Source organism: Plectropomus leopardus, chromosome 7 (genome assembly GCF_026936395.1).
Source record: "Plectropomus leopardus strain MGB_pleo_1.0 chromosome 7, ASM2693639v1, whole genome shotgun sequence".
Lineage (NCBI taxonomy): Eukaryota > Metazoa > Chordata > Actinopteri > Perciformes > Serranidae > Plectropomus > Plectropomus leopardus.
Window position 1 is genome coordinate 8,928,720 of NC_142182.1, and position 23,982 is coordinate 8,952,701.

Sequence of the window (23,982 nt, forward strand, 5' to 3'; positions counted from 1 at the left end):
ATAACTGATCAGTCAGTCTGGTCAAAGCTAATCAGATCAGATCAACGGACATGACAATGAGTGACTGCTAATGTTCTGGTGAGGAGCAGTTAATTTTCACTTTCACTGAACCTGATGTTCTGCTGCTCCATCTGTGCCCACAGTACACTCTGCACTCCGAGAGTGTGGTGCAATCATTAACTAAACAGTATACAGTATATATTGAGGCTGTTATAACAATTAGTTTGTAGGTTTTCCTATGAAAAGAGAATACACCCAATTTCATGCATGTCTCACGTATTTTAAAAGGCTCCGATCACATGACCAATGTGCTGATGGGAGTAAAGAATGAAGCAGTCCCGAGCTGTGATGTGGCATAGCGGAGTGGTGGGTGACTCACAAAACGCCGGACATTTCCATGAAGAAGTGTGCTCTGAATAGTGTAAAATGAACTTGGTACATCATCACCACGTTTCTTTTCCTAAAACCTAACCTCTGTAACTGTGCATTATTTACATAAGCGTACGTTAAAGACATAACGTCATCAATTGGGTGCTAATTAGTTATGAAATGATTAGTTATGAAGCAATCCACAAGAATACTTTGATATATTCCAATAGTACTCCTAATAAATGGCCCAGCTCCAAAATTACAAAATCAATATGTGGTGGCAGATGTTTTATTTGTGGCGGGCTGCCATTTAGATAAGAAACAACAATAAAAAAAAACATCAAAAAATAAAAAATTGCAAAATTTGCAAATTTTGTCTTCTTTTCTGTATTACTTTCTCTTTTTTTTGTACAGTGCCCCAATATCTTTTGCCTTTTCACTCTTCCTCCAAAACAGCCTACTAATAATCCCAACAATGTAATGGAGTGTGTGTGACCCTTCATTTTATATAAAAGTATGAAAAAGTAAATTGTAATTTGGATTTAATTTTTTAGCATAATATATAGATAATCACTTTTGACATACACGGTAGCTCACTTCATTTGATTAATTGTTCATATAGAAATTCTGCTTGTTGCAGCTTTTAATCTAAATAAAGCAAGTAATGTAATTTATATTTCCTCCCAACCTAACAAAACTCCCAGCTAAATTTACCCTCAAACCAAACTACAAATTATCGCACTTATATACTGATTATGATCATGAGGCCAAGTCCTGCAAGTGTTGAAGTCCCCCCGCCCTTTAAAATGCCGGTTGGACTTCAAACCAACTAATGAAGCACTTGTCAACCAGCAGATTATTGCATCTTGCTCCTGCGACGGGCAATTTTCTGCTCGGTTGTCTCATCACTGTGTTCACTGAGGTGGCTTCACAGTGTCTCTCTCTAATTACGATTCTCTCTCTGATAGAGGCTACAGTAAATAAGAGTTTGTGTCCAACTTTCTAATTATTTATCTGACTTGAATATTGTTACTGTGAATGAATGACCTGCCTTCACATCATAATAATACAGAGAGCAGAGCCGTGGAAAATGACGATTTGACGTTTAATCACTTTGTGCTGTGAAGTGGATCAGAAATCATCCACTGTCTGTTTCATTACTTCTGTTTTAAGTTCCCTTAACATTAAAAACACACTTATTATTGACTAGTTATATTAAGGCTTCTCTTATGAAGAAGCAGCGCTGCAGATTACAGAGGAACAAATGAAGAATCAGTGAAAAATTCAACTCAATAACACTTAATGTAACAACACTTCAACTTAGATCTCTTTTTCCTTCAAAAATAAGTATTTTGCTTAGCTGAAAGCTAAAATGTACTCACCAAAGTCCTGTGTGAGATAATGTTTGTCATATGAAATAGGATTTTTAAATGTAAAACATGCCAAAACAACATGTGCCCATAGCAGAGTCAGACTCAAGTCACAAATTTGCTGACTTTAAACTTGACTTGACAAAATAAAAAAAGATTTGCAACTCAACGTGGGCTGGAGCACCAATGACTTGTGTATTCACTGAGACTTGATCCATGTGATTTGAAAATACATGATGATAAAAATGACACCAGAGATTATTTCTTTCGTGTACAAAAACGATGTGGTGGTTAAAATAATGATAATAATAAAAGTGTCAAGTTTGAGAATGTACAGACAAAGATGAAAAAACTTCCAACAAACTTGTTTTAACAAATAATTTAGGGGGAAAAAAAGCAGTCAGCAGATTTTTGTAAATTTCTTGATTTACCCTTGTGTTAAACTGACATTACATTTGATGAAGAGCACATTCTGTCTTGCCTGTCTTGACTTTGGACTTTGGGCCAGGGCCTCAATTTGCTTAAAATTTATCCACTGTTGTTTTTGTGTTGTTTATTTTTTACAGCTACATTAAACAATGTAAATAAAATATGTATGCTTTTGAAATAAAACAATACATTTTAAAACATACACGTTTGAGGTAAAACTACCACTCTAGTTTGACATTGTCTTTACAGCATTGTATTTCTGCCACAACAACAAACTTTCAATAAATAATTAATATTTCTGGGAGGCAGGACGGCATAAAACCACATTTATGTTCTTTTATATTTTATATACATGAAATAAGAAACCATGGTATTAAGACAGTGGGGCTGGGCTTGTCTGTTTTGGGTTGGGTAAATGTCATTTTTGTTTAGTGTATATTTGTCTTTTGCTTTTTTTAAATCTTTTGAGTCTGATGTGTGTACATTGTTGAAGTTATGTATTCTTTGATTAACTGTGTTTGATTGTTTCTTTGGTGGATTATGAAAGGTGGTGGAAATGAAATATATATATATATATATATATATATATATATATATATATATATATGTATATAGTATATCAGCCAGTTATTGCCTGGTCTCCAAGAAGATGTAATTTCCTCTCTTTAGGCACTAACTGGATGTTTTTCTTATTGAATAAAATACGTAATATTTTTTAGCAATATGATAAAATGATTTAGATGAATGAGTGTGTATGTGGTAATAACAATAAAAATAAGTGATTTAAAACTGAAATTTCTTAATAAACCTCAGTTGATGTATCTTTAGTAAAGGTGAGAGGGCCATTTGTTGCCTCGGTGCCGTCAGCGAGCACACGGTTTGTTCTGTCGTTTAGTTTTAGTTCTGTTAGCAAAGACAAGAAGCAACTGTTCTTACCACACTAGAGGAGCACACAAACTTTCTGACAGCTCTAAGTGCTCTCACACACTCACACACACACACACACACACACACACAGACACACAGATTGATAGACGCATTGTCTCCTCTGTCTCTCTCACACTCACACACACACACACACACACACACACACACACACAGATCTAATGAAGTGTAAACGATATTCTCTCCAGACCACCGCTACAAAAATGGAATTTGCACTTTATGAAACTGTCTCCGCACATACATTTGACACACACGCACACGCACACACGCACACACACACACCTCACAGCTTTAAAAGGTGTCATTTGTCCGCTTCAGTAACCAAGGTGAATATTCACCCTGACAGCTCCAAGAAAAGAGACAGAAAGAGAGGAGCAGAGAAGAGTCATTGTCAGGAAAGAAAGAGAGAAAGAAAGAGAGAAAGGAAGAGAAAAAGAAAGAAAAAGAAAGATCAGCAATCCATTTTATATGAGCTGAAAGCTCTTTAAAGAAAGATAGAGAGATGATGATTGCTGGACTCATACTATCACCCTCTGGCCACATAAAGAACAGCAGGCTGGTTTTCTCTCTCTCTCTTCTGTGTGTGTGTGTGTGTGTGTGTGTGTGTGTGTGTGTGTGTGAACTGGTACCAGATGCTCTCATTTTCACCTCTAAAGCTGTAAGTGTATTATCACTGTGTGTGTGTGTGTGTGTGTGTGTGTGTGTTGCAGTACTCAATAGTGGTCTTGTTCTGAAGACGACTTTATGATGGTCGTGGCCTCATCTTGGTCTCAACCACATTTTTGTCTTGGCGTCCGACAAATATGACTTTGGACTTTATTTCAAGTCCCGTGAGGACAACTTCAGGAATACCCAGAAGAGACAAAAATTCAAAATAAGATCTCTTCTTTGTCCAGACATAACTCAGCTCAATGTAACATCAAGAAAAGATTTCAACCAATTTAGCTCCTGAGAAACAGCCTGCCTCTTGTCTCAGCTCTATCGTGAAATGCTCTTTTTCCTTTTCACTACAGTAATCTTATTGTGTCTGAAACAAACAGCTCTTAAGATAACAGTTATTAGAAATAAGAAAAAAAGTCTAAACTCTGTGGATTTTATCTATCTTCAGAATTAAGAAACTTCTGAGAAGCCTATGAGCACAGCAAAAGAACTCCTGCTGATTTATTCTTTTGCACCTTATGTCTCATAAAGCTCGGTATACACTGTGCAATGTTGGGCTGTCCCAGGCGAAAGATGTCCAACGTGAAAGAATTGAGGTGATATCTTTTGTCGTAGCTCTAAAACGGTGGTCCTACATCACATAGTGAGAAAGGTTCAAGGATGGCTGTTGTCATGGTCTTGCGATCAAAGACAGGCTGGGATAAAACTCTGACATTGTCAGAAGTTTGGGATGTCCATCTCACTGTGTGACTGCTGTTACGATCGACGTCCATAGACCAACCAAAAGAAATGCAGCATAGAATGATGCACTGATCGGTGGCAATAAACCCAAAATGCTAGTAATGCTAATAAAAACATTGTACTTTGAACTTTCATTGCAAAATTGGCATGCCAAGTTGGCCTCTTTTCCCCAACCATGACCGCATCCACATTCTCCTCCTCCACCTCTTCTTCTCTGACCACTACAGGGGCGTAGATGAATTCCCATTGATGGACATACATTGTAGCCTGTGATTCAGTAGCCGTTGTCATACCCAAGTTTAATAGATCCAGGTCGCACAGTGTCGACTGCACTGAATTTATGAGACTTCACAGTCTGGCTTAAGAGTTTAGGAGTAACAGACCAGAATTTGGTAAACTAGTAAACTAGACACAATGACACTTGGTTGTATATACGTGTATGTCTTTCAGTTTACATCGATATCTGTGAAAACACAGACGCTTCACAGTCATCTTCCCCTGGACCTCACAGGTGATACATACAATTTTTGCTGCAAACTGCTCACATCCCACGATAAAAATCAGCGAGACTCAGAATCTCAGCAGCAGTTGCTGGACATGCGGCGGCTCTAACACGGGCGCCATAAAAAAATACAAAAGGTTTTGCGTCACACATGCACTGCTTACACAAGCAGTGCGTCCCAGGCGTAACAAGGAATACACACAGCAAGCACCTCATAAAGAAGCAGTGATTTAGGGGCCCCCAGGCTATGTCCAGTGTGATGTTAAAAATGTCAATCAAAGGACCAAGTGTGTGCACATCCAGGCAAAAATACTCAGGTTCAAGACAAAAAATGTTCCACTGCATGGTACAAAGGAGGTCTGCGAACTGTCTAAAATCAATCAATATATTTATCTATATTTCTGTCTGTCTGTATTTCAGACAGCATGGTAATCATTGGACAGCCTAACACCATCTAAAGTTAAATGACTTGGAAACAGAATCAGCGCCCTCAAACAATACACACATCCAAACATATAGTGCAGCCTGCGTGTGTGTGTGTATGACCTGTACTGTTTGCTTGACTGGCTGCGTGTTGACTTGACAAGGCTCTTTGTCCTTTTGAATGAAAGCCTGTGGACACACACACTTACAGAGACACAAACACACATCCACATGTCACAGCGGGAGGTGAGAGAGGAGCCTTTTAGCTAATGAGCTTTTTTTCATTCCACATTTACTCTCTCGCTCTCTGCCTCTGCACATATTTCTCCCGTCTGCGTCTTCCCTCTTTCTGTCCCTGTTTTTGCCTCTGTCACCGTGTCTGTTATTTACTTTTATTTTGATTTTTTAAAAGACAAAACAATGCACATTATGATGACTGTGTATCTGAGTTTTCACCTGTCTGTGTGCTCTCCTTGCAGGTTGGTACTCGTCAGAGCAACTGGAAACACCTAAGAGGGCTTTAGGTAGCTCAGTGTCTGACTGAACTCTCTCTGCTGCTGCATCTCTGCCTTTCTCTGTTTTGCTATGTTTCCTTAGTTCTTTGCTTTGCTTTTATGCACCTTTACACCACCCACACACATTTTCCACTCGTGAATCACACACACCACTGACAACACTGTCTTCCACAGTGTAAATATTTAAGTTAACCTTTAATTTGGTCTTATTTGGTTTAATATAATTAAATAATTATCTTGTTTAGCTCTACCATGGTGTGTCTCCCTTTTGTTGTGGCCTTTTGAGCCAGGTCATAGCCACAGGTATACATAAAAACACAAGCTCCTGACAAGTTCTCATCCCAAGTCGTCACATATATCCACTTTGTCAGTTGACTTTTACGTCTACATTTTATGCTCTAGGTATCCTTCTGCATCTGCTGTTACTGACACCAGGATGTCTACAAAAGCACATGTTAACCAACACTGGAACATCAACAAAAGCACATGCTTAGGATTAGGCAACACAGTTTCAAGGTTTCAAGGAGGATTGATTGTCACATGCAGCAAACATTACAGTGAAACCGAGTCGCCCCGACGTACCAACTGTGCTGACAAAAGCTTTATATTCAGATTAAACTGTGTGCAAATGTGTGTGCAAAAAACGCAGCAGGCGTTATCGTCCCACAACAAAGTGTGCAGACTTTTATGAGTTTATAACTTGTATAGCTTGTAGAAAGACACTCCTTCGCAGTCTTTCAGTTCTTGTTTTGAGGCAGTGGATACGTCTGCCAGATCGGTAGCCACTGAACCAGACTGTGATCAGGGTCTTGAGTCTTTTATGATGCGGTCTGCTTTGGATCTACACTGCCTGATGTGAGGGCAGAGTAGTCCCTGTGATACCCTTTTTGCACCATAGCACTCTCTCCCTTTTAACCTTTTCAGGTTTAGGCAGAAGAGGCCATGATTAAGTGTAGAAATTAAACATCACATTCAGGCGGAGGGGGGACACTGGGCTGAAAGTCCGGGCTTGTCGGACCCATCTGCTGCTCCTCCCGCCTTTGTGCTCTTTTTTACATTGTTACCAGCGGTGTTGCTATCTGACGCCATCCTGTGGCGTATCATGCAGATGCAACAGGCTCGTCGTAAAAGAAAAAAGTGTTTTACAGCACACTTTTGTAAATGTTTAATGAGCACACACTGAAAGCAGACACTGTATTGAATATGAGTGTGTGTGTGACCTTCTCTGTAATGACTGGTCACCTGTGTGACAAGCCGCATCATAAATATCTGATGTTAGATGACCTGTGAATCAAAGTCTGTTGACACAGACACGATGAGCTCGGGAGATGAAAAAGTTTTAGCAACAGAGAGTGTAAAAGCAGTGATGTGCAGTCGAACTCTATGAAAATCAAATAAGACTAAAAGTTTACGGAAATACGAACAGAGGCGGCCTGAGGGTGGCACATTATGGAGGCAACGGTGTCATTAAAAGTCAATGGGTTTATCCCTTTGTCAGCATAAATATGCTCAAAAATGCTCACTGCTCACATGTTTTTTATTGTGAGGAAGGCGATGGAGAGTCCAAATTCAATATGTTCATCCTCTGGAGAACAAAAACCTACCAATCAAATCTAATGGCCATGGCTCATGAGGACATTTACGATTAACCACGGTGGTAGGTGAGGATAGTTCACCAAATGTCTACTGGCGTTTCCAGTCACTGCTAAGATGTTTAAACTTTAGTGTGTGGAGGTTTATCAGAGCAGAGTGAGACAATCCCGTTAAAGAGGCCACCAAATCCTCCACGCACATACCAACACGGTCTCATCCCAGCTCGTCACATAGTGCCAGCACGTCAGCGACCTTCTGCGACTTCTTAAAACATTTTCGTACCCTTCTGCATCAGCCGTCTGTTAACACTCCAGACTGTCATTACCATGATGTCAACAAAAGCACATGGTTCAATGACCCTTCATGGTCCTTATGTTTATACAACATTAGCACATGGCAACCCATGCGGACCGTCTCGACGGTTAGGTGGAGGCAAAAGAAACACGTGGTAAGGTGTAGGGGGAAAAAAAACCTCAGAAATGGGAGGTGAACACTCCTCCCCTTGAACCCACGCTATAAGCACACTCGTGCTTTTTATATCACATCATTGTCAGCAGCGTTATTACCTGACACTGTCCTTCCAGCCGAATATGTTCTTAAGTGACGCTGCCAGTGCGCGTTGCATGTGGACACACCTGGTGTCGTCCTGCTCGGTTCTTTCCTGTCGTTTTCTCATCTCACTTTGTCCAGATGCGTGCCAGTTTGACGTGAAAGAGGCTCTCAGCATCAGATGTGCACATACATAACTCAACTGTGATGCTTTTTTGGATTAAATGAATTTGCACTTAACTTTTACTGTTGTTACAATCAGATGACGGCAGGAAATAAACAACTCATTTAGAAGCTGGATGCATTTAAACAATAAAACATAAATCTATTGTTTGTAAAAGCAAATTTTGAATGGTTTCTGTTGATTTAATGTTTAAGCATGGGACATGTTTTGCGAAATCACTGACAAATGATGTGAAAGTTTATATTCATATTGTCAAAAATATTTTATGGGAAAGATTTCAGGTGAGTTGCGGGACTCAGTTTGGTGGATCAGTTTGAAGGTGTATTAAGATGAGTGTGCTGTGTGTCAGTGTGGGGCACATTTGTGTACTACCAGGTTGCATGTGAACACCCCAATTTAAATTTTGCAACAAAATGTTGTTGTTAAAAAGGTTTTTTATTACTAAATCTGCTTTTTATCACAGCCAGTTCCTCCAGTCCACAGTGCACATCACTGGTAGAAGAAAAAAGAGATTGCGGTGGAGTGTGCGCGTACAGAGGGAGCGCACTGATGAAAAGTAAAAACTTGGGGGAGGGGCTGATAATTGTGTGTCTGACAGAGGGAGAGAGAGAAAAAAGAAGAGGTAGAGTTGCTAATAGTGTGTGTGATGTCGGTATTGATCAGTCACACAGACAGAGAGGTGGGACGTGACACTATGACCTGACACTGTGGCTAATCGAAAACTAATTCCCCGTCTCCATCATCATCATCATTGTCGACATCATTGGTCTGTGACACACACACACATTTGTAGCTGTCACTGTCCATCGTCCAGCAGCTATTATTTTGGCTAGGATTTCATCTTAAGGGTAAATTATAAGAATACATCAGTATTGTAAGAATTTGTTGTGCATACCTTATTAACACAAGCACTACGAGCAGTCAGAGGCAGGTGAGGATTTAGTCCAGGAAAGATCGTAGCTACTGACATACTGATGAATATTTTGTAAGACACATAAATTTCTTTCTGCAAACAGTTAACACACAAGTTTGTTCTGCTCATGTTTCATGAATGAGACCCACTGAATCTAACAACTACAGACTGAGAACTAATGGCACTTGTGTAAATCAGTTTTTATCACTTTAAAGCTTTGTGAACACAGATCGTCATCCACGTGTCTTGTGCTCCGTGAAAAATTAAGTCTACTGTATTACTATATCATTCCTTAGAGGAACATGTGCAAAAATACAAAAGTCAAACACAAGGAACTTCCTTTTATTCTCGCATAACTATGTTTGCATAACAAAAAGCGTAGTGTCAATTTCTAACGTTACAACTGTCTGCTGCAAAATTTCACATTTCATAAAGAGACAGTGGGCCTCATTTTTGAAGTGTTAGTGTCTGTGTGTGGATTTTCACATAAAACACCTCGGTGCTTAAAACCTTCACCGAATTCATGAACACTGTAGCAAACTTGGATTTGATCGTAGGCACATGTTTATGTTCGTGAATGCCAATCAACTGTAAATTGACTTTATCTGCTCCCATGAGCAGCCAGTGAGCACCATATAAGGAGGTGATAATTACTATGGAAAGGTGCATCCTGTTTACCGGTGAACATGACACAAATAAAGAGAGAGAAAGAACAGAAACTTCCCTCACTGAGACTGAAGTTGTGAACTGCCTTGTGCTCAAATGGCACTATGGCGGGAGTTTTAATGGACTGAATCAAGAAGGACAGAGAGAGAAAGAAAGTGAAAGTGATGAAAAAAAGAGAGCAGGAGAAAGGAGCGCTGCAAGGTGACTTGGTTGGCAGTGTTTGCTTCTGCCTCCCCAGCAGAGGGAGAGATGTGCATAAAATGAAGCAGAGTGGTAATCGTTATCTGCATGCAGTAAGATGCAGATTTTGTTATGGAAAAATCGGCACTACTAACATATTGATGAATACAAAACATGTTTGTATTTGTGCATATTATGCTCTAGGTATTCCTCTGTGTCTGCTGTTGACATTCCCGGATGGTACAACCGTGGAGTCAAAAAATGCACGATGGGATTACAGTGCATGTGGTTATGTTTAGGCAACAAAAGCACACTGCAACTAATGGCAGGACGTCAGCAAACATAAGCTGCTATGGAGGGTTAGGATTAGGTTATTAGGTTATTATGGTTAGGTGATTGTTGGATCTATCAACTGCTCCTCTTACCTGCCCCATGAGTACCTTCGTGCTCCTTATTTTATGGTGTAACCAGCAGCGTAACGCCAGATTCACACTGGACGTGGGATTTTCTGCACCATCCCACATACCTGTCGGCACAGGTTTAAATACAGCGAAATGGAGCAATGTGTATGAAGTATGTAAAAATCATTTTTGTGTGTCGGCTGCATGTCCATCTGTCTCCATCTCTCTGCTGTCTGTCTGACTGTCTGTCTCCATCTCTCCATTAGTGAAGGTGTCTCTTTGGGTCGATGTTTAGCGGGGTGACAACTGGGGACGCCCACTGCTCTGTAAACATCCAATCATAGACCTTATGACTCCCAGATGACCTCTGACCCCCCTCTCCACACTCAAGGAAACTGTGTGTGTGTGTGTGTGTGTGTGTGTGTGTGTGTGAATCATTGTGCACACTGTAGACTGAGAGCACTGAGTGATTACGCTGTCAATAAATGTGTTTATTTGCCGGGGGCGGAGAGGAGCTTTTCTTGGAGATGAAAAGGTGTTTTGAAGCACTTTGTTGCGAGGCGGAGCACAGACGTACGCTGTAATCAGATCGCTGTCTGAAGAATAATGTGCGGTCAAAATAATAAGCAAAAATCACAGGGTAAAAACCTTCAACACACAATCAATGTGAGTGACGGCAGAGTGAGCAGGAGAAGCAGATAGATGAGGGCCTTCTGCTAAACCCCCCAAAATTTCCAACACCATCTGTGTGGACATTGTTTGTCCTCTGGAGCCAGCCCGCTTTCACTGCGAAGTCGTCAAATAACGCCGCTTATGCAGCGATTTCAGCTTAAGATTCCAACGCCAAAAGCCACCTGCATTGGCAGCATGACGTACAGACAGGCGGCGTCAGTTTAGGACATAGAACAACACGTTCTCATCCCAAATTGTAACATGTTGCTGCACTGCAGTGGACTTCCGTCCACTACATATTACACTTTAGTTATCTTTCTGCTTCCGCTGTTGATTTTCCGATGTGCCGCAACCATGATGTCAACACAAGCACATGGCGGGATTACACTGCATGTGGTTATGTTTAGGCAACATATGCACATGGCAACCAACGCCGGGACGTCAACAAATGCACATGGCAACCAATGCTGGGACGTCGACATATGCACATGGCAACCAACGCCGGGACGTCAACAAATGCACATGGCAACCAATGCTGGGACGTCAACATATGCACATAGCAACCAACGCCGGGACGTCAACATATGCACATGGCAACCAATGCCGGGACGTCAACAAAAGGAAAAGGTTTAAAAGAGGCACATGGTAAAATGTAGAAAAAAACCCTACAATTAGACAGATTTAGACCACTGAACTCCCGTGTGCAAGTCCGGGGTTTGTTTGATCCAACAGTGTTTTAATCTGACGCCGTCCTGCTGCGTGTCATGCAGACGAGACAGGTTTGATCCAGCCACGTCCTCAAGTGAGGCAGCCTGTCCACACATCAATCAGTGACATGTATCTTTTAGTGACTTGTCTTAGTTGCACTGTGCTGGCTGAATTGTTGATTTTTGTTTTTAAATTTAGTTTTTGTTTTGTTTATTTATTTATTTCTGTTTGTATTATGGTTTGCATAATAGGAACCCCTAAAACAAGACGGTTCATATTAAGGGTTTTATCCTAATAAATAACCTTGCACAGCATTTCTTTTTTAATTTGCTTATTAGTTTATTTAACTTTGTATAAACTACCCCATGTATTTACTTTCTTTTTTAGTTTTCCTTATATATATATATATATATATATATATATATATATATATATATATATATATATATATATATATATATATATATATATACATATCTTTTTATTCTTTAATTTTATTAACTCAAAGCTTTTCAGTTTTTGGAAAGAAAAATGAGTGTATGGTTTTACTTTTAAAATGAGCAGTGGTCAGTTTCTCTCTCGCACATTTTAGCGATTAGTGTGTGGGTGATTCTTTTTGAGTCTCACATTCAGATTGGATATTAAGTATTCAGAGATTTTGTAAAAATTGTGGGCAGCTTGGATCAGCTCTTGTCACTTCACTGTTGAGACACCGAAGTTTCGCCACCAATTCAGGTATCTGAGAGACCCATTCCTCTGCGCTGTTGCAGCAGATAGCTTATATGATGATAGACTGTGATTGCCTCTGAAGAAGTCTGAGCTTTTCATTACATGACAGAGGCCATCTTTCAGGCTGAGATGGATTTAAAGAGAAATGATTTTATTTGAAGGGCTCTGCAGCAAACTCGAGAGTGAGGGAAGCATTTTTTTTCCACGATGGCAAAGTGGTCCCTTCAGCAGCTTTATTAAGCACACATGCTCTGAAGGGCTCTCACTCCAAAACTGCACTTCATATAATGAAAAGACATGACAGTCCCATTGAGTCGATAATGGTTGAGCGGGAAAGTATTTAGAAATAATGCTCACATAGAAACTATAACAGAAACCAAATAATGAGGATAAAAGCAAGCAAACTTCTATAATTATATTGTTATTAGTCCTCCCTATATCCTCAGTTTTACTAAGATTATTTGTTCTTGCAGTTTAAACCTCTGGAAATTACAACCAAAATTGAAGTTTATGTTTCTGTGTTGACTATTTAAATGACGCTTTAAATAAAACCGCAGCAGTTCAGGCATGACCCAATGATCAAAAGTTAAGTGCTCTCGAAATATATTGAATTAAATATAAGAAAAATATTAAAGGATATTTTCAGATAGTCTTTTTTGACCCTTTTATGACGCATCTCTGCAAGCTATAATAAGCAGTTTTCAGCCATTTTTTTGGAAATGTCTAATTTTGAGATTTTGAGATGACATGTCCCATGTGTTCCACTAACACCCCCCTGTGGATGTATGTCTTTGTACAAACTGGACAGCTGAAGGGCTTTTCCCCTGTATGAATTATTTTATTAACTCTTATATATTTTGCAACAAATTGAGCAACTATATGGTTTTTCAGCCGTGAGAACTCTGATGTGAATTTTCAGATCTGCTTTTTTACTGAAACCTTTTCCAAAGATGGTGCAACTCAAGGGTTTCTCTCTTGTATGAAATGTTGAGTGTCTCTTCAAATCGTATTTCTCACTAAAACCTTTTCCACAGATTGAGCAACTTAACGGTTTCCCTCCTTTGTCAAACATCATGGATTGTATACTTTTTTCTGTTTTACCACCACAGAGTTGTTCCACTGGATTACAACGTTTTCGACTTCCAGAGTCATCGTTGTAGTTTAGGTTAAGTAATCCTAACTCTTCTCTTGTGAACAACCATCAGTTTGACGTCCACATTTCCTCCTGTTCCTCTTTAAAGTGTGGGGGTCCTGCTGCTCAGACGATAACTCTTCTTTAACCGTTAAAACGTGATCATTTATACTGTATGTCAGCAGAAACAGACAGTGAAGATGGTATTTTTATTATAATTTTGACTCTATGCTACCTTTTACTACAGTTTAAAAGTCTCTCTCTGTCACAGAGGTGAGGACATACAAAAACGTCTGGTTTACTCCAACTTCCCCTCTTCCCTTTCAAAACAAAAGTCCCCTGACAGCCCTCTTTAGACAGAATCTGATCAGTTTCTGATAAAAGGCATCTGATTTTGGAACATTTACAGGACCGTGTTTTCGGCTGCATTGTACGACTTCATAAATGAGAGGAATTTGTGCTTATAAATATGAAAATACAGTACTAATGTCTGCGGGCAGTGACGCAGCAGCGACGCTGAGCAGCGCTGCATGTGTGCAGACCAAAAGCATGAAACCATGCGTCCATGCATGAAACACGCTGCAGCTCAGTGAGGCTGCAGTCACACTATTGTACAGCAAAAACTGAACCTGACATAGACTACAGGGTATTACTACCATCTAGTGGTCAAAATAATGTACTCTTTACTCATCAAACTAATCTATTTAATAATACGAAATAAATATGCTAAATGGCTCCTATGAAGCGGGACGTTAAACAGACGTCTTTGTATTTGCTCATCTCTGTGTGTGAGAGACTTTTAAACTGGAGTAAAACTGTATAGAGTCAATACAATCATCAAAGTACCATTTTCACTGTCTTTTCCTGCTGACATACAGTATAATTTATCACGTTATCAGAGTGGCAGCAATGCGCTTCCATTCATTAACTTCTTTCCATTTATTATCCAAATCCCTACATTATTGAATAGTCAACGTCTAGTCCTGTAAAATTCGACTAAATTAACCTAAAACATTTATCCGAGGCTTACCCAAAGTCAGCTGAAATGGTAAATGTAGGGCTGCGACATGTGAAAACTGTAACAACACTGAAAACTGAAAAACCTGCTGGACTTTTGGTGAAAAGAGAGCAGATGAGTTATTATGAAACAGAATCAGCTGATCTTATTATTTGTAAAATCCAGCAGTTAGGACCAACAAAATGAAATCAGTTCATCCTTGAGTCCGCTCGAATGTTTGTGCCAAATTTGAAAAAAGTCCCTCAAGGTTTTCTTGAGATATTGCGTTCACAAGAATGACACAGTGACCTTTGACCACCAAAATCTGTGTTATTTTGTTTTCTGAAATGCTGTTTTGTTTTGGGAAATGTTTTAGTGTTTTGAGAAATTTATTTTGTTTTCTGAAACGTTGCTGAGTTTTGTAAACATTGTTTAATTTTCCAAGATGCTTTGTTTTTGGAAATTGTTATTTGTTTTCTGATATATTGTATTGTCTTTGGGAAATGTTGTTTGATTGCAGGAAATGTTTTGTTTTGGGAAATGTTATTTTGTTTTCTGATATATAAAATGCTGTTTTGTTTTGGAAAATGTCATTTAGTTTTTTGATTTTTTTTCTTTACTAAATGTTATTTTGCTTTTCTGAAATGTTTTGTTTTATTAATTGTTATTTTGTTTTTCTGAAATGTTGGGGTTTTTTTTCTGGGCAATGTCATTTCATCTTCTGAGACGTTTTGTTTTGGGCGATATTGTGGAGTTTGGGGAAATGTTTGAGTGTTTTCTGAAACGTTTACAGTGTTTTGGCCCTCAGACCAGTGCAAGACACAACATAGCAAATTTAAAAATTTGGAAAACGACTCCACAAAAGAAGCATGCTCCTCATATTTCTAAATCCCATTTTGGGTCATGCAGTAAATCAGCCACCACTGCTTTATGATAACACTGACTGTAATTTTGTTATATTTAAAAAACTCAATGAGCAAAATTAGAAATCCACCTGTAGTTATTGGGCAGATTTACTGTCACAGCCAGATCAACACTACATTTACTTTTCTTTCTCTGTGTGTGATAAATGTAAACAAACCTGCTTTTGGCTCAGGTGTGTTTCCGGTATTTCGGGTTTCGGTGGTTCTCTGGTGAAGAACACAGGTCTCTGGTCTCTGGTCTCTGTTCTGGTTCTGGTTCTGGTTCTCTGCAGCAGCTCAAAGATCTCCTCAGCTGCTGCACTTCGTCTCTCAGTCAGTTTTTTCAGCATCTGGACTTTAGACTTTTTTAAATGATTCAGAGACTTAAAGTTTCACTCTGAAATGCAAACAAACCAGCAGCTCTGCTTTAGTGCATCTCAGCCCACATCCTGTAAAAGTGACTCACTTAAGGTTTCACTGATAAAAACGAAAAAGTCCCGCGTTTAGTTAGTAAACTAAAGTAAACTAAAGTCAAAAACCTCACCGAGGGCTGTCTCTTGTTTTAACCCTTTCTGACAAACACATGGATGTATTATAGTGACCGTGAATGAAGCTGCCGCGCCGGAAAAAAACTCTTCTTTCAAAGCGTCTTTTGGGGAATTGCAATGTCAACATTTAGGTGCATACCGCCGCCTACCGGACCGGAAAATACAAAACAGGATCTGCTTTAAGACACCTAATAGAAAAAGACAATACAATTTAAAAAAAACGCTCTTCTTTATTCCATTAACCCTTTAACCCTTTGAAACCTGAGCATGGCTTGATTTCTTTCAAAAATATGGGAAGAAGGTGACAAGCAACTTAACCAGAAATAGCACAAAAATAAATTAGTGGAAAAGTAAAAAAATATCTGAAAATAATTTTTTTTTTAAAGACCTCTCAAAAATGATTAAAAAACAAATTTAAATATATAATTAAGAGAAATATAAATGCATTCTTTCTTTATTTTTTTAAATAATTATTTTTTAATTTGTTGTTCAGTTGTAATTATGATTTATAGCCAACAATACTGAAAGCTATTTTCATGTTATGAAATATGTACAGTGGATTATTGTTCTAATGTCATATAATCCCACTGAGGAAGGGCCACTAGATGGCATGACAGTAAAATAAAATAATTCATGCATTCATATGAATACAATTTTCTGACTTTTTTTTTTTTAAAAGTATCTAAGTACTTTCCTTGTCACTTTTTACTTTTTTCAGTTGTTCATTATGTTTTTCCCATTTTTTAAAAAAAAGAAATCAGCAATTTCTCTCAGGTTTCAGAGGTATAACATATGCATATAACATCATGCTTTTATTAAAAAATGAACTTATGATCTTAACACCACTACTTTTAATTTTTTTCACCATACATATAATCAATAATATTAAATGTATCCACTAATAACAATAGATAATCATAACTTCAATTTTATCTCAGCAAATAATCAGGTTTAATTTCATTAGCTGAACTTCATCACTTTTACTATAGAATAACATATCAACCTTTTGGTAGAGCTTGTTTAAAAAAAAAAAAAAGATTAGATTTTTTTTGTATTTTTTTGTTTTTTTGTAAATTACATAAATCTTTTCATTAAGACCTCTGAAACTTTTTCTTGTTACAAACATCCTGTGGGAGGCAAACTCAAACAGTGATATCCAGTGAATTTTTTAACAAAACAAACCTAAACTGAATGATAGAGATGGCTGAATCAGATTGAACTGAAAATATTTTTAATTAAGTTGTGATGACTCAAAATGTGCTCGACTAAACAACTGAGCAATAATTTTAAGGGTTAATGCTTTCCCCTCTCCAAGTGAAATGTCTGTTGTATATCTCATGTTTACCCTGTAATGTAGTTTCTTTTCATCTGGACTTTAAAAAAAAATATGTTATCAGCATAACAATAAGCGACATACAGCATATATGTAATTGTCTCTTTCTTTAAATTTATTTTTCATAAATAAAACTGAATAACATGAAATATACACATGCCAGTGGAAGACATACAGAAGATAAAAGAAAATATAAAATGTATTTTAAAAAAATAACAAACACTAAAAAGAAATATTTTAAAAAGACACAAAAGATCGATAAATAAATGGTGTTTGCTAACAAGTCTGAAAGTTTTAACAACCCTTTTGTAAAATAATAATAATAATAATAATAATTAAATTTTCCATTTTTTACTTCCTTCATGAAAAAGAAAGACTTTTTCCTCTACTGAATTTTGACAGTTGGATGTAATATTTGCAAAGATCAGAAAAAAAGGTTAGTCACGATAAAAAGTCTGTAATAAATAGATACGTTTCAAAACTCAGAGAGGTTTGAGGGGAAATATTTTTATTCGTGTGACCAAAAACAAGCAAAGAGCATCTTCAAGGTGCAGCAGATACAGTGTGGTAAGGTAACATCTATGAGTAAGCGTATTTAATTATCACCTTTCACTTCGGTATTGATTCATCTTAAAATAAGGATGATGATGATTATTATTACAGTCATGTGTATCTTCATTTATTCCAGTAAACGGTGACATTAGGCATCAGGTAGATATAATTTCAGTAGTGAACTGTCATGTGCTCACTTCCTGCCTCGTGTAGCCCACTGAAGTGAATTTGATGGTGACTATGATCATAATGTTTGCATAAGTATTTAATGCGTTCATTGAAAGTGGGATGTTGTGAGTACATGGTAAGTGTATATTGCTGTATAGCTTGGGATTTCTGAATGAGATACTTATGTGTAGTCGGAGTATTGTATACAGTAGCAGGCTGTCGGCTCAGCGTCACACTCTGCTGTAATGTGGCGCTGATATCAAGTAACGCTCTTCCTGACTTTTGGCATGAAAAAGTTAATTGCTAAATTGAGCTTCTGTATAGGAATACAGAAATTATACCGTTGAGAAAATGTAGTGCCAAAGAAAACGACAGTGTGGCGGCGAGGTGAAGCGCTGAAAACACTCTCAACACAGCTGCCACTTAGACTTTTTCTTTTATGTAGGCCACTTTTAAAGTGGCTAAAATATGTTTTGATATCAACCCCTCTATACAGCAGTGTGATGCTGAACATTGTTGTGTGAGTCCCGTCTGTTTATGCAACAGGGAGTGAATTCATCCAGCTACTGCATTTAATACGCTTTACTATACGAAAGTATCTCATAGAGCTCCACTGAAAATCCCTTTAAACTGCAAGGCCAGGACAGCCCAAAACACACTTCATATCTTAAAATAACCCTGCAGGTTGATGGCATTCCTTCAGGGTGCAGCCTTCATCTAAACATTCAGTCATAGTTAAAAATACAACCTTTTAAGACTTAAATGATCATTAAATCTGAAATATTTCTTGGACTATCTATTTGTGGTTACTGGTGAGCTAAGCAAAAAAAATCTTTTCAAGATTTTTACATATTCTGTTTGAATTCTGCTAATGCATGCATACAATAAATAAGTATGTAGATAAATCTAACTTCCTTCAGTGACTTAAATGAGTTATTAACAACACGTGTGGCATAAATCCAAACCAAAGACAGTTCCAGAGATACATTTTCCAACATCCAAACCACACAATTACCGCCATGCGGATGTATGCCTCCGTGCACAACTCATTTATGCATTTACAGTTTACATCCATGTGAAAACATGCGTGCGTCACACACAGATCTGTACAGTCAGCACAGTTTCGAGGTGGACCTTAGGGATGACAACGATTAATTAATGATCAATTAATCGGTCGTTTTCAATCGAACACGTGAAACTGTATCGATCAATCAATAGGCTATGCAATACTGTTCAAGTATATAGAATATGTTGCTGAGGAAAAACACATTGTATTGTTTGGTATGAGCAAAGTGTTTATGTTTTTTGCAATAACGATTAATTGATTGTTATTTTTACCAATTACTGATAAGGAAAGAGCCAACAATTTGCAACCTTAGTAGACACCAAAGATTAGTGTCACCAATTCAGTATCTGGCCAAATGTGGTCTCTTCTGGTCCTGAGGTAGGACACTGAGTAACGGCCAGACAAGTGTTTTGCAGAACATTGTGATGTCACAGGTGAAGCTGACCTTTGACCTTTTTTTCTATAAACTGACATTACTTCAGCATTTTATCCTACTGGACATTTGTGTGAGATTTTATCATAATTTGCTCATGAGTTCCTCAGTTATGGCCAAAACCATGTTTTGTGAGGTCACCGTGACCTTTGACCAGTAAATATTGATCAGTTCATTCTTGACTGAAATTGGACATTTGTGCCAAATCTGAAGAAAGTCTGTCAAGGCACACTTGAGATATCACATTCACAATAATGAGATGGTCGCAAGGTCACAGTGACTTTGACCTCTGACCACCAAAATCAAAGCAATTCATGTTTGAGTCCCGGTGGACGTTTGTGCCACATTTGAAAAAATCCCTCAAGGCGTTCTTGAGATAATGCATTCATAAGAATAGGATGGACAAATGGACGGAGAACCCAAAATAACGCCTCTGGTCGTGGCATAAAAACTATAGGAGTGCAAAGGTGGTCTCAGAAATAAACCCAACGTTTAAGGATCGGTGGGAAAGACGACACATTTATGGGTTTTTAAATGGTTCTGTTGGAAGAACTTTCTCCCACAAACATCACAACCAAATGTCTTCTCTCCCGTGTGCAGCCTCGTGTGTCTTTTAAGATGTCCTTTGTCATTGAAACATCTCCCACAGATTGTACAACTGAAGGGTTTCTCTGCTGAGTGGCGTTTCTCGTGTCTTCTCAGATGTGCTTGATGGCCAAACTTTTTCCCGCACAGCGAGCAGCTGAAGGGTTTCTCCTCTGCGTGACTCCTGGTGTGGACGATCCACACTCCTCTCCTGTGAAAGCTTTTGTTACACACGGAGCAGCTGTAGGGTTTCTCTCCTGTGTGGGTTCTTATGTGTTCGATCAATGATCGACGCTGGTTAAATCCTTTTTTACACACTGAGCAGCTGAAGGGTTTTCCATCCACGTGAATTTTCATGTGTGAAAGTAATGTTCGCTGATGAGTGAAAGTTTTCCCACATATCGGACAAATGAAGGACTCATGCTCCACGTGCACGGTCATGTGACTGTAAATACTCCTCTTGGAACAAAGTATTTTACCACAAACAACACAAATGAAATTTTTCACACTTTGAGAATTGGCTTTTTTCAAAGCATCTAAATGCGACTGAGGTTCACTGGACTCCCTCCAAACATCGTCACTGTCCTCCGTCTCAGCCCCCGAGGAGACGGAGTTGTTGTCATCACTTGCTGGATCTGAGTTCCTGGCTGGTTCTGATCCTCCGCAGTCGTCTCCATCAGCCGCTGTTACCATCTGTTCATCGGTTTGAATTTGATGAAACTGTGAGGTCTGAGCTTTCTCCTCATCATCTTCACTCTTCACAGCAGCGAACGGGAACTTGATGATATCGTCTTCCTCCAGTCCCTGAAGCTGCTCGCCCTCCTGGCTGCTCCACACCTCCTCCTGTTCCTCTTTAATGTGTCGGGGCTCTGGGTGCTGCTGATCGGAGGGAACCTCTTCTTTACACACCAACACCTGCTGGACGTCTGCAGGGACGACAGAAATACAAACATATAATGTTGTTTGTAAGTAGATTGTATATTTTATGCTCTGTTCTTTATTGATGGCTGATTATTTTTGTATATTGACAGTATTTGTTATTTATCATGACTAGTTTTGTTGTTGCTGCTGAGGAAGACAGTGTGTGATATTTATTGGCTGATCAGTTTAGTAGTAGAGCTTGATATTGTTTTTTCAGGGCTGATACTGATTATTAGTAGTTAATGAGACCGATAACCCGACATCACTGATTGTTTTATTTATTTATTTGTTTGCAGCTTACAATGCGCTCTGTAAAATGTCAATTAAAGGCATGTTTGTAAAGTTAATCTCAAATTATATATATATATAATTTGAGATTAACTTTATAAACATGTTTAACTTTATCATGTGGAGCATTTTGTGAAGCTGGCATCTACATGAGCACTCTGAATGAATCACTGATTGTCTTTCTGACATTTAATAATATTAATAATAATAATAATAATAACGATCAAGAAAAAAAAGACAAAAGTTTGCTCTCCCAGATGCCAGAAATTGTAAAGAAAAACAAGTTTTTGTTTATCAGACAGCAGATACGCATATGACATGGGTCTCCTCAACACATGTATTTACCATATAAAAAGAAGGAGCAGGGACAGTAACATTAGGCTGGCGGGGGATTTCTTGTGTGTGTGTCTAGATTATTTCTCTTATGTGATATCTGTAAACAAAGAGAGAAACTCCCGCACACTGTCCTGCTTACTGCTGACATTTTATTAAATAAATAAAACGACGGTTCAGCATTACAGATTTTTATCAGGTTTTTCTGATACACCTAATGTTGGTAAACCAACCGCAAAAGCACGGAAACACGTTGATTGGAAGAAATCCATACCCTCCATATCCTCCATATCATCACAGCCCTAACTGACGCTTATGTGGTAAACATGATGCCCGTCACACCGTCTTTGATGCCATAATAAAGTGTATAATCACACACACTGGAGCAACACAATGCCAGATTGTTTGGTGCTGTGTAAAGGTGTAAAGGTGTAGGGGCGGTACAAAAAGGAGTCTTCATTTGTCTCAAAACATGCATGATCAGTGTGCACCAACCTGCTCTGTATAACCGCACTTCAGGCTTTAACACAGCGTCCAGTAGTTTACGTTGTTGGCCGATCTCTTCATTTGACTGAGAAAGTTTCCTCTCGTACTCTGTTAATGTCCTTTCAAACAGCTCAACTATCTGTTCAACGGCTGCAGTAAGACGCTGCTTCACCAGCAGTCCAGCAGCTGCCTGCGTCTGCTTTAACTTCAGTGTAGGTAACTGAAACTTTGGTCCACCCTTCACAGGCACAGCAGTGACTGCAAACTCAGTGGTATCATCCTCTACTTTCAGTCCTTGAAGCTGCTCGCCCTCCTGGCTGCTCCACACCTCCTCCTGCTCCTCTTTAATGTGTCGGGGCTCTGGGTGCTGCTGCTGCTCAGAGGGAACCTCTTCTTTACCCACCAACACCCGCTGGATATCTAACAGCAGACAACGAGAATCATGTTAAACATAAACCTTTTAATGAGATTCATTTAAAGTATTTGTTTACTGCCAAAATAACTAGCAACTAGGGACACACATTAACAACAGGACTAAATGCATGCCTAAAAAAAGAGAGGAAACCCTTCTACACACCTGCATCATCCTCCAGCAGTCTGCACAGACGACTGATCTCGTCTTCATACTCTGATATGGTTGTCTCAAACAGTCCAAATATCTCTTCTGCAGCCGCAGTCAGCTGCTGCTTCACCAGCACTCCCACACTTTGCACTTTACACATTTTACACGTTCCTTTCAAGCTTCACAACTGCACAAAACAACCAAAAAAAAGGTCAAACACAGTAAAATAGATCTTCTCCCTGTACAACCAGCAAGTTAACTGCAGCTACAGACAACTCTGCAGGCCAATGTGCCACTGTCAAGAGCTAGCACTGTAGGTTAACGTTACTGTCAACAACTAGCATCGTAGGCTAATGTTACTAAGTGAACAGCTAGCATTGTAGGCTAACGTTACTGGGTCAACAGCTAGCTTTTTAGGCTAACGTTACTGTCAATAGCAAGCTTTGTAGGCTAACGTTGCTGAATAAACTACGTCCTTCGCGATAAAAGCTTCTTAAATAGACAAGTGTCCGCGGATATATTAAGAGACAGCGTGTGTCAAATTCCTCCCATTAAGGAAAACTCACTTTCTTCCTCTTCTTCTTCCTCTTTTTTGGGCTTAGATGTGCGACCGCCACCTTCAGCTTCGGAGTCGCTCGCGGACAGGTGTCGTGCCAAAAAGTGATCGTCTGCCAGAAAATGATCCGCCGTCCGCGGGAGCGCGCACAGCCAGTGAAAGCTGCCTCGCTCAGTGTTCACGTCTTCAGCTGCTCTCACGTGGATCAAACAGTTGAAGTATATAAATACACATAACTTTATGTCCCTGGTGAGAGCATAGGTATGTCTTTGTGAAACCCAATTTTCACGTGTTTGCGATTTATAGTTTGATCAGGCATGACATTCACGCGCTTATCAATAGTCATTCCCGTTGTTTGTATGTGTTTAATATGTCTAAAATCTTGTACATTTAGAAAGTAGTCTATACTACTTACTTTACGGATGGATAATGTAAAAATAAAGGTATTATCTGCTATTATCCTTATGAGCCTGCATTATATTACCTGCTCTGTGCCCTTGATTATAACAACTCCTGTCCCTTTTACCTCCTTTTACCTGTTTAAATACATTTAAAGAGCCAATACAACACA

General features: G+C 38.8%; 2 protein-coding genes across 4 annotated transcripts in view; both read right to left on the reverse strand.

Annotated features, from left to right (window-relative positions):
* dnajc24 (DnaJ (Hsp40) homolog, subfamily C, member 24) overlaps window positions 1-16,172 on the reverse strand; it is a 32,465-nt gene extending 16,293 nt beyond the window's left edge. For 2 of the 3 annotated variants that reach the window (XM_088079815.1, XM_088079814.1), the window contains exon 1: window positions 15,760-16,172. The gene's annotated coding sequence lies outside the window, so the exon portion shown is untranslated. The remainder of the gene's footprint in view (window positions 1-15,759) is intronic. The other variant, XM_088079813.1, reaches the window with a different exon arrangement.
* Window positions 16,173-17,948: 1,776 nt separating this feature from the next.
* On the reverse strand, window positions 17,949-23,577 carry LOC121950133 (uncharacterized). The gene is made up of 4 exons (XM_042496053.2): window positions 23,422-23,577; window positions 22,871-23,042; window positions 22,303-22,713; window positions 17,949-21,191 (listed from the first exon to the last, which is right to left on the reverse strand). Exons 2-4 carry the CDS (start codon window positions 23,013-23,015, stop codon window positions 20,173-20,175), a joined length of 1,575 nt encoding a protein of 524 aa, XP_042351987.2. The 5' UTR covers window positions 23,016-23,042; window positions 23,422-23,577; the 3' UTR covers window positions 17,949-20,172.
* Between the last annotated feature and the right edge of the window lie 405 nt (window positions 23,578-23,982).

Excerpts from the sequence above, each read along its gene's own strand:
- LOC121950133 (XM_042496053.2), bottom strand. The coding sequence starts at position 23,015 with ATGTGTAAAGTGCAAAGTGTGGGAGTGCTGGTGAAGCAGCAGCTGACT. Across the intron at positions 22,714-22,870 it reads ACTGCTGGAGGATGATGCAG|ATATCCAGCGGGTGTTGGTG; the intron begins GTGTGTAGAAGG and ends GTCTGCTGTTAG. Across the intron at positions 21,192-22,302 it reads AGTGCGGTTATACAGAGCAG|ACGTCCAGCAGGTGTTGGTG; the intron begins GTTGGTGCACAC and ends TCGTCCCTGCAG.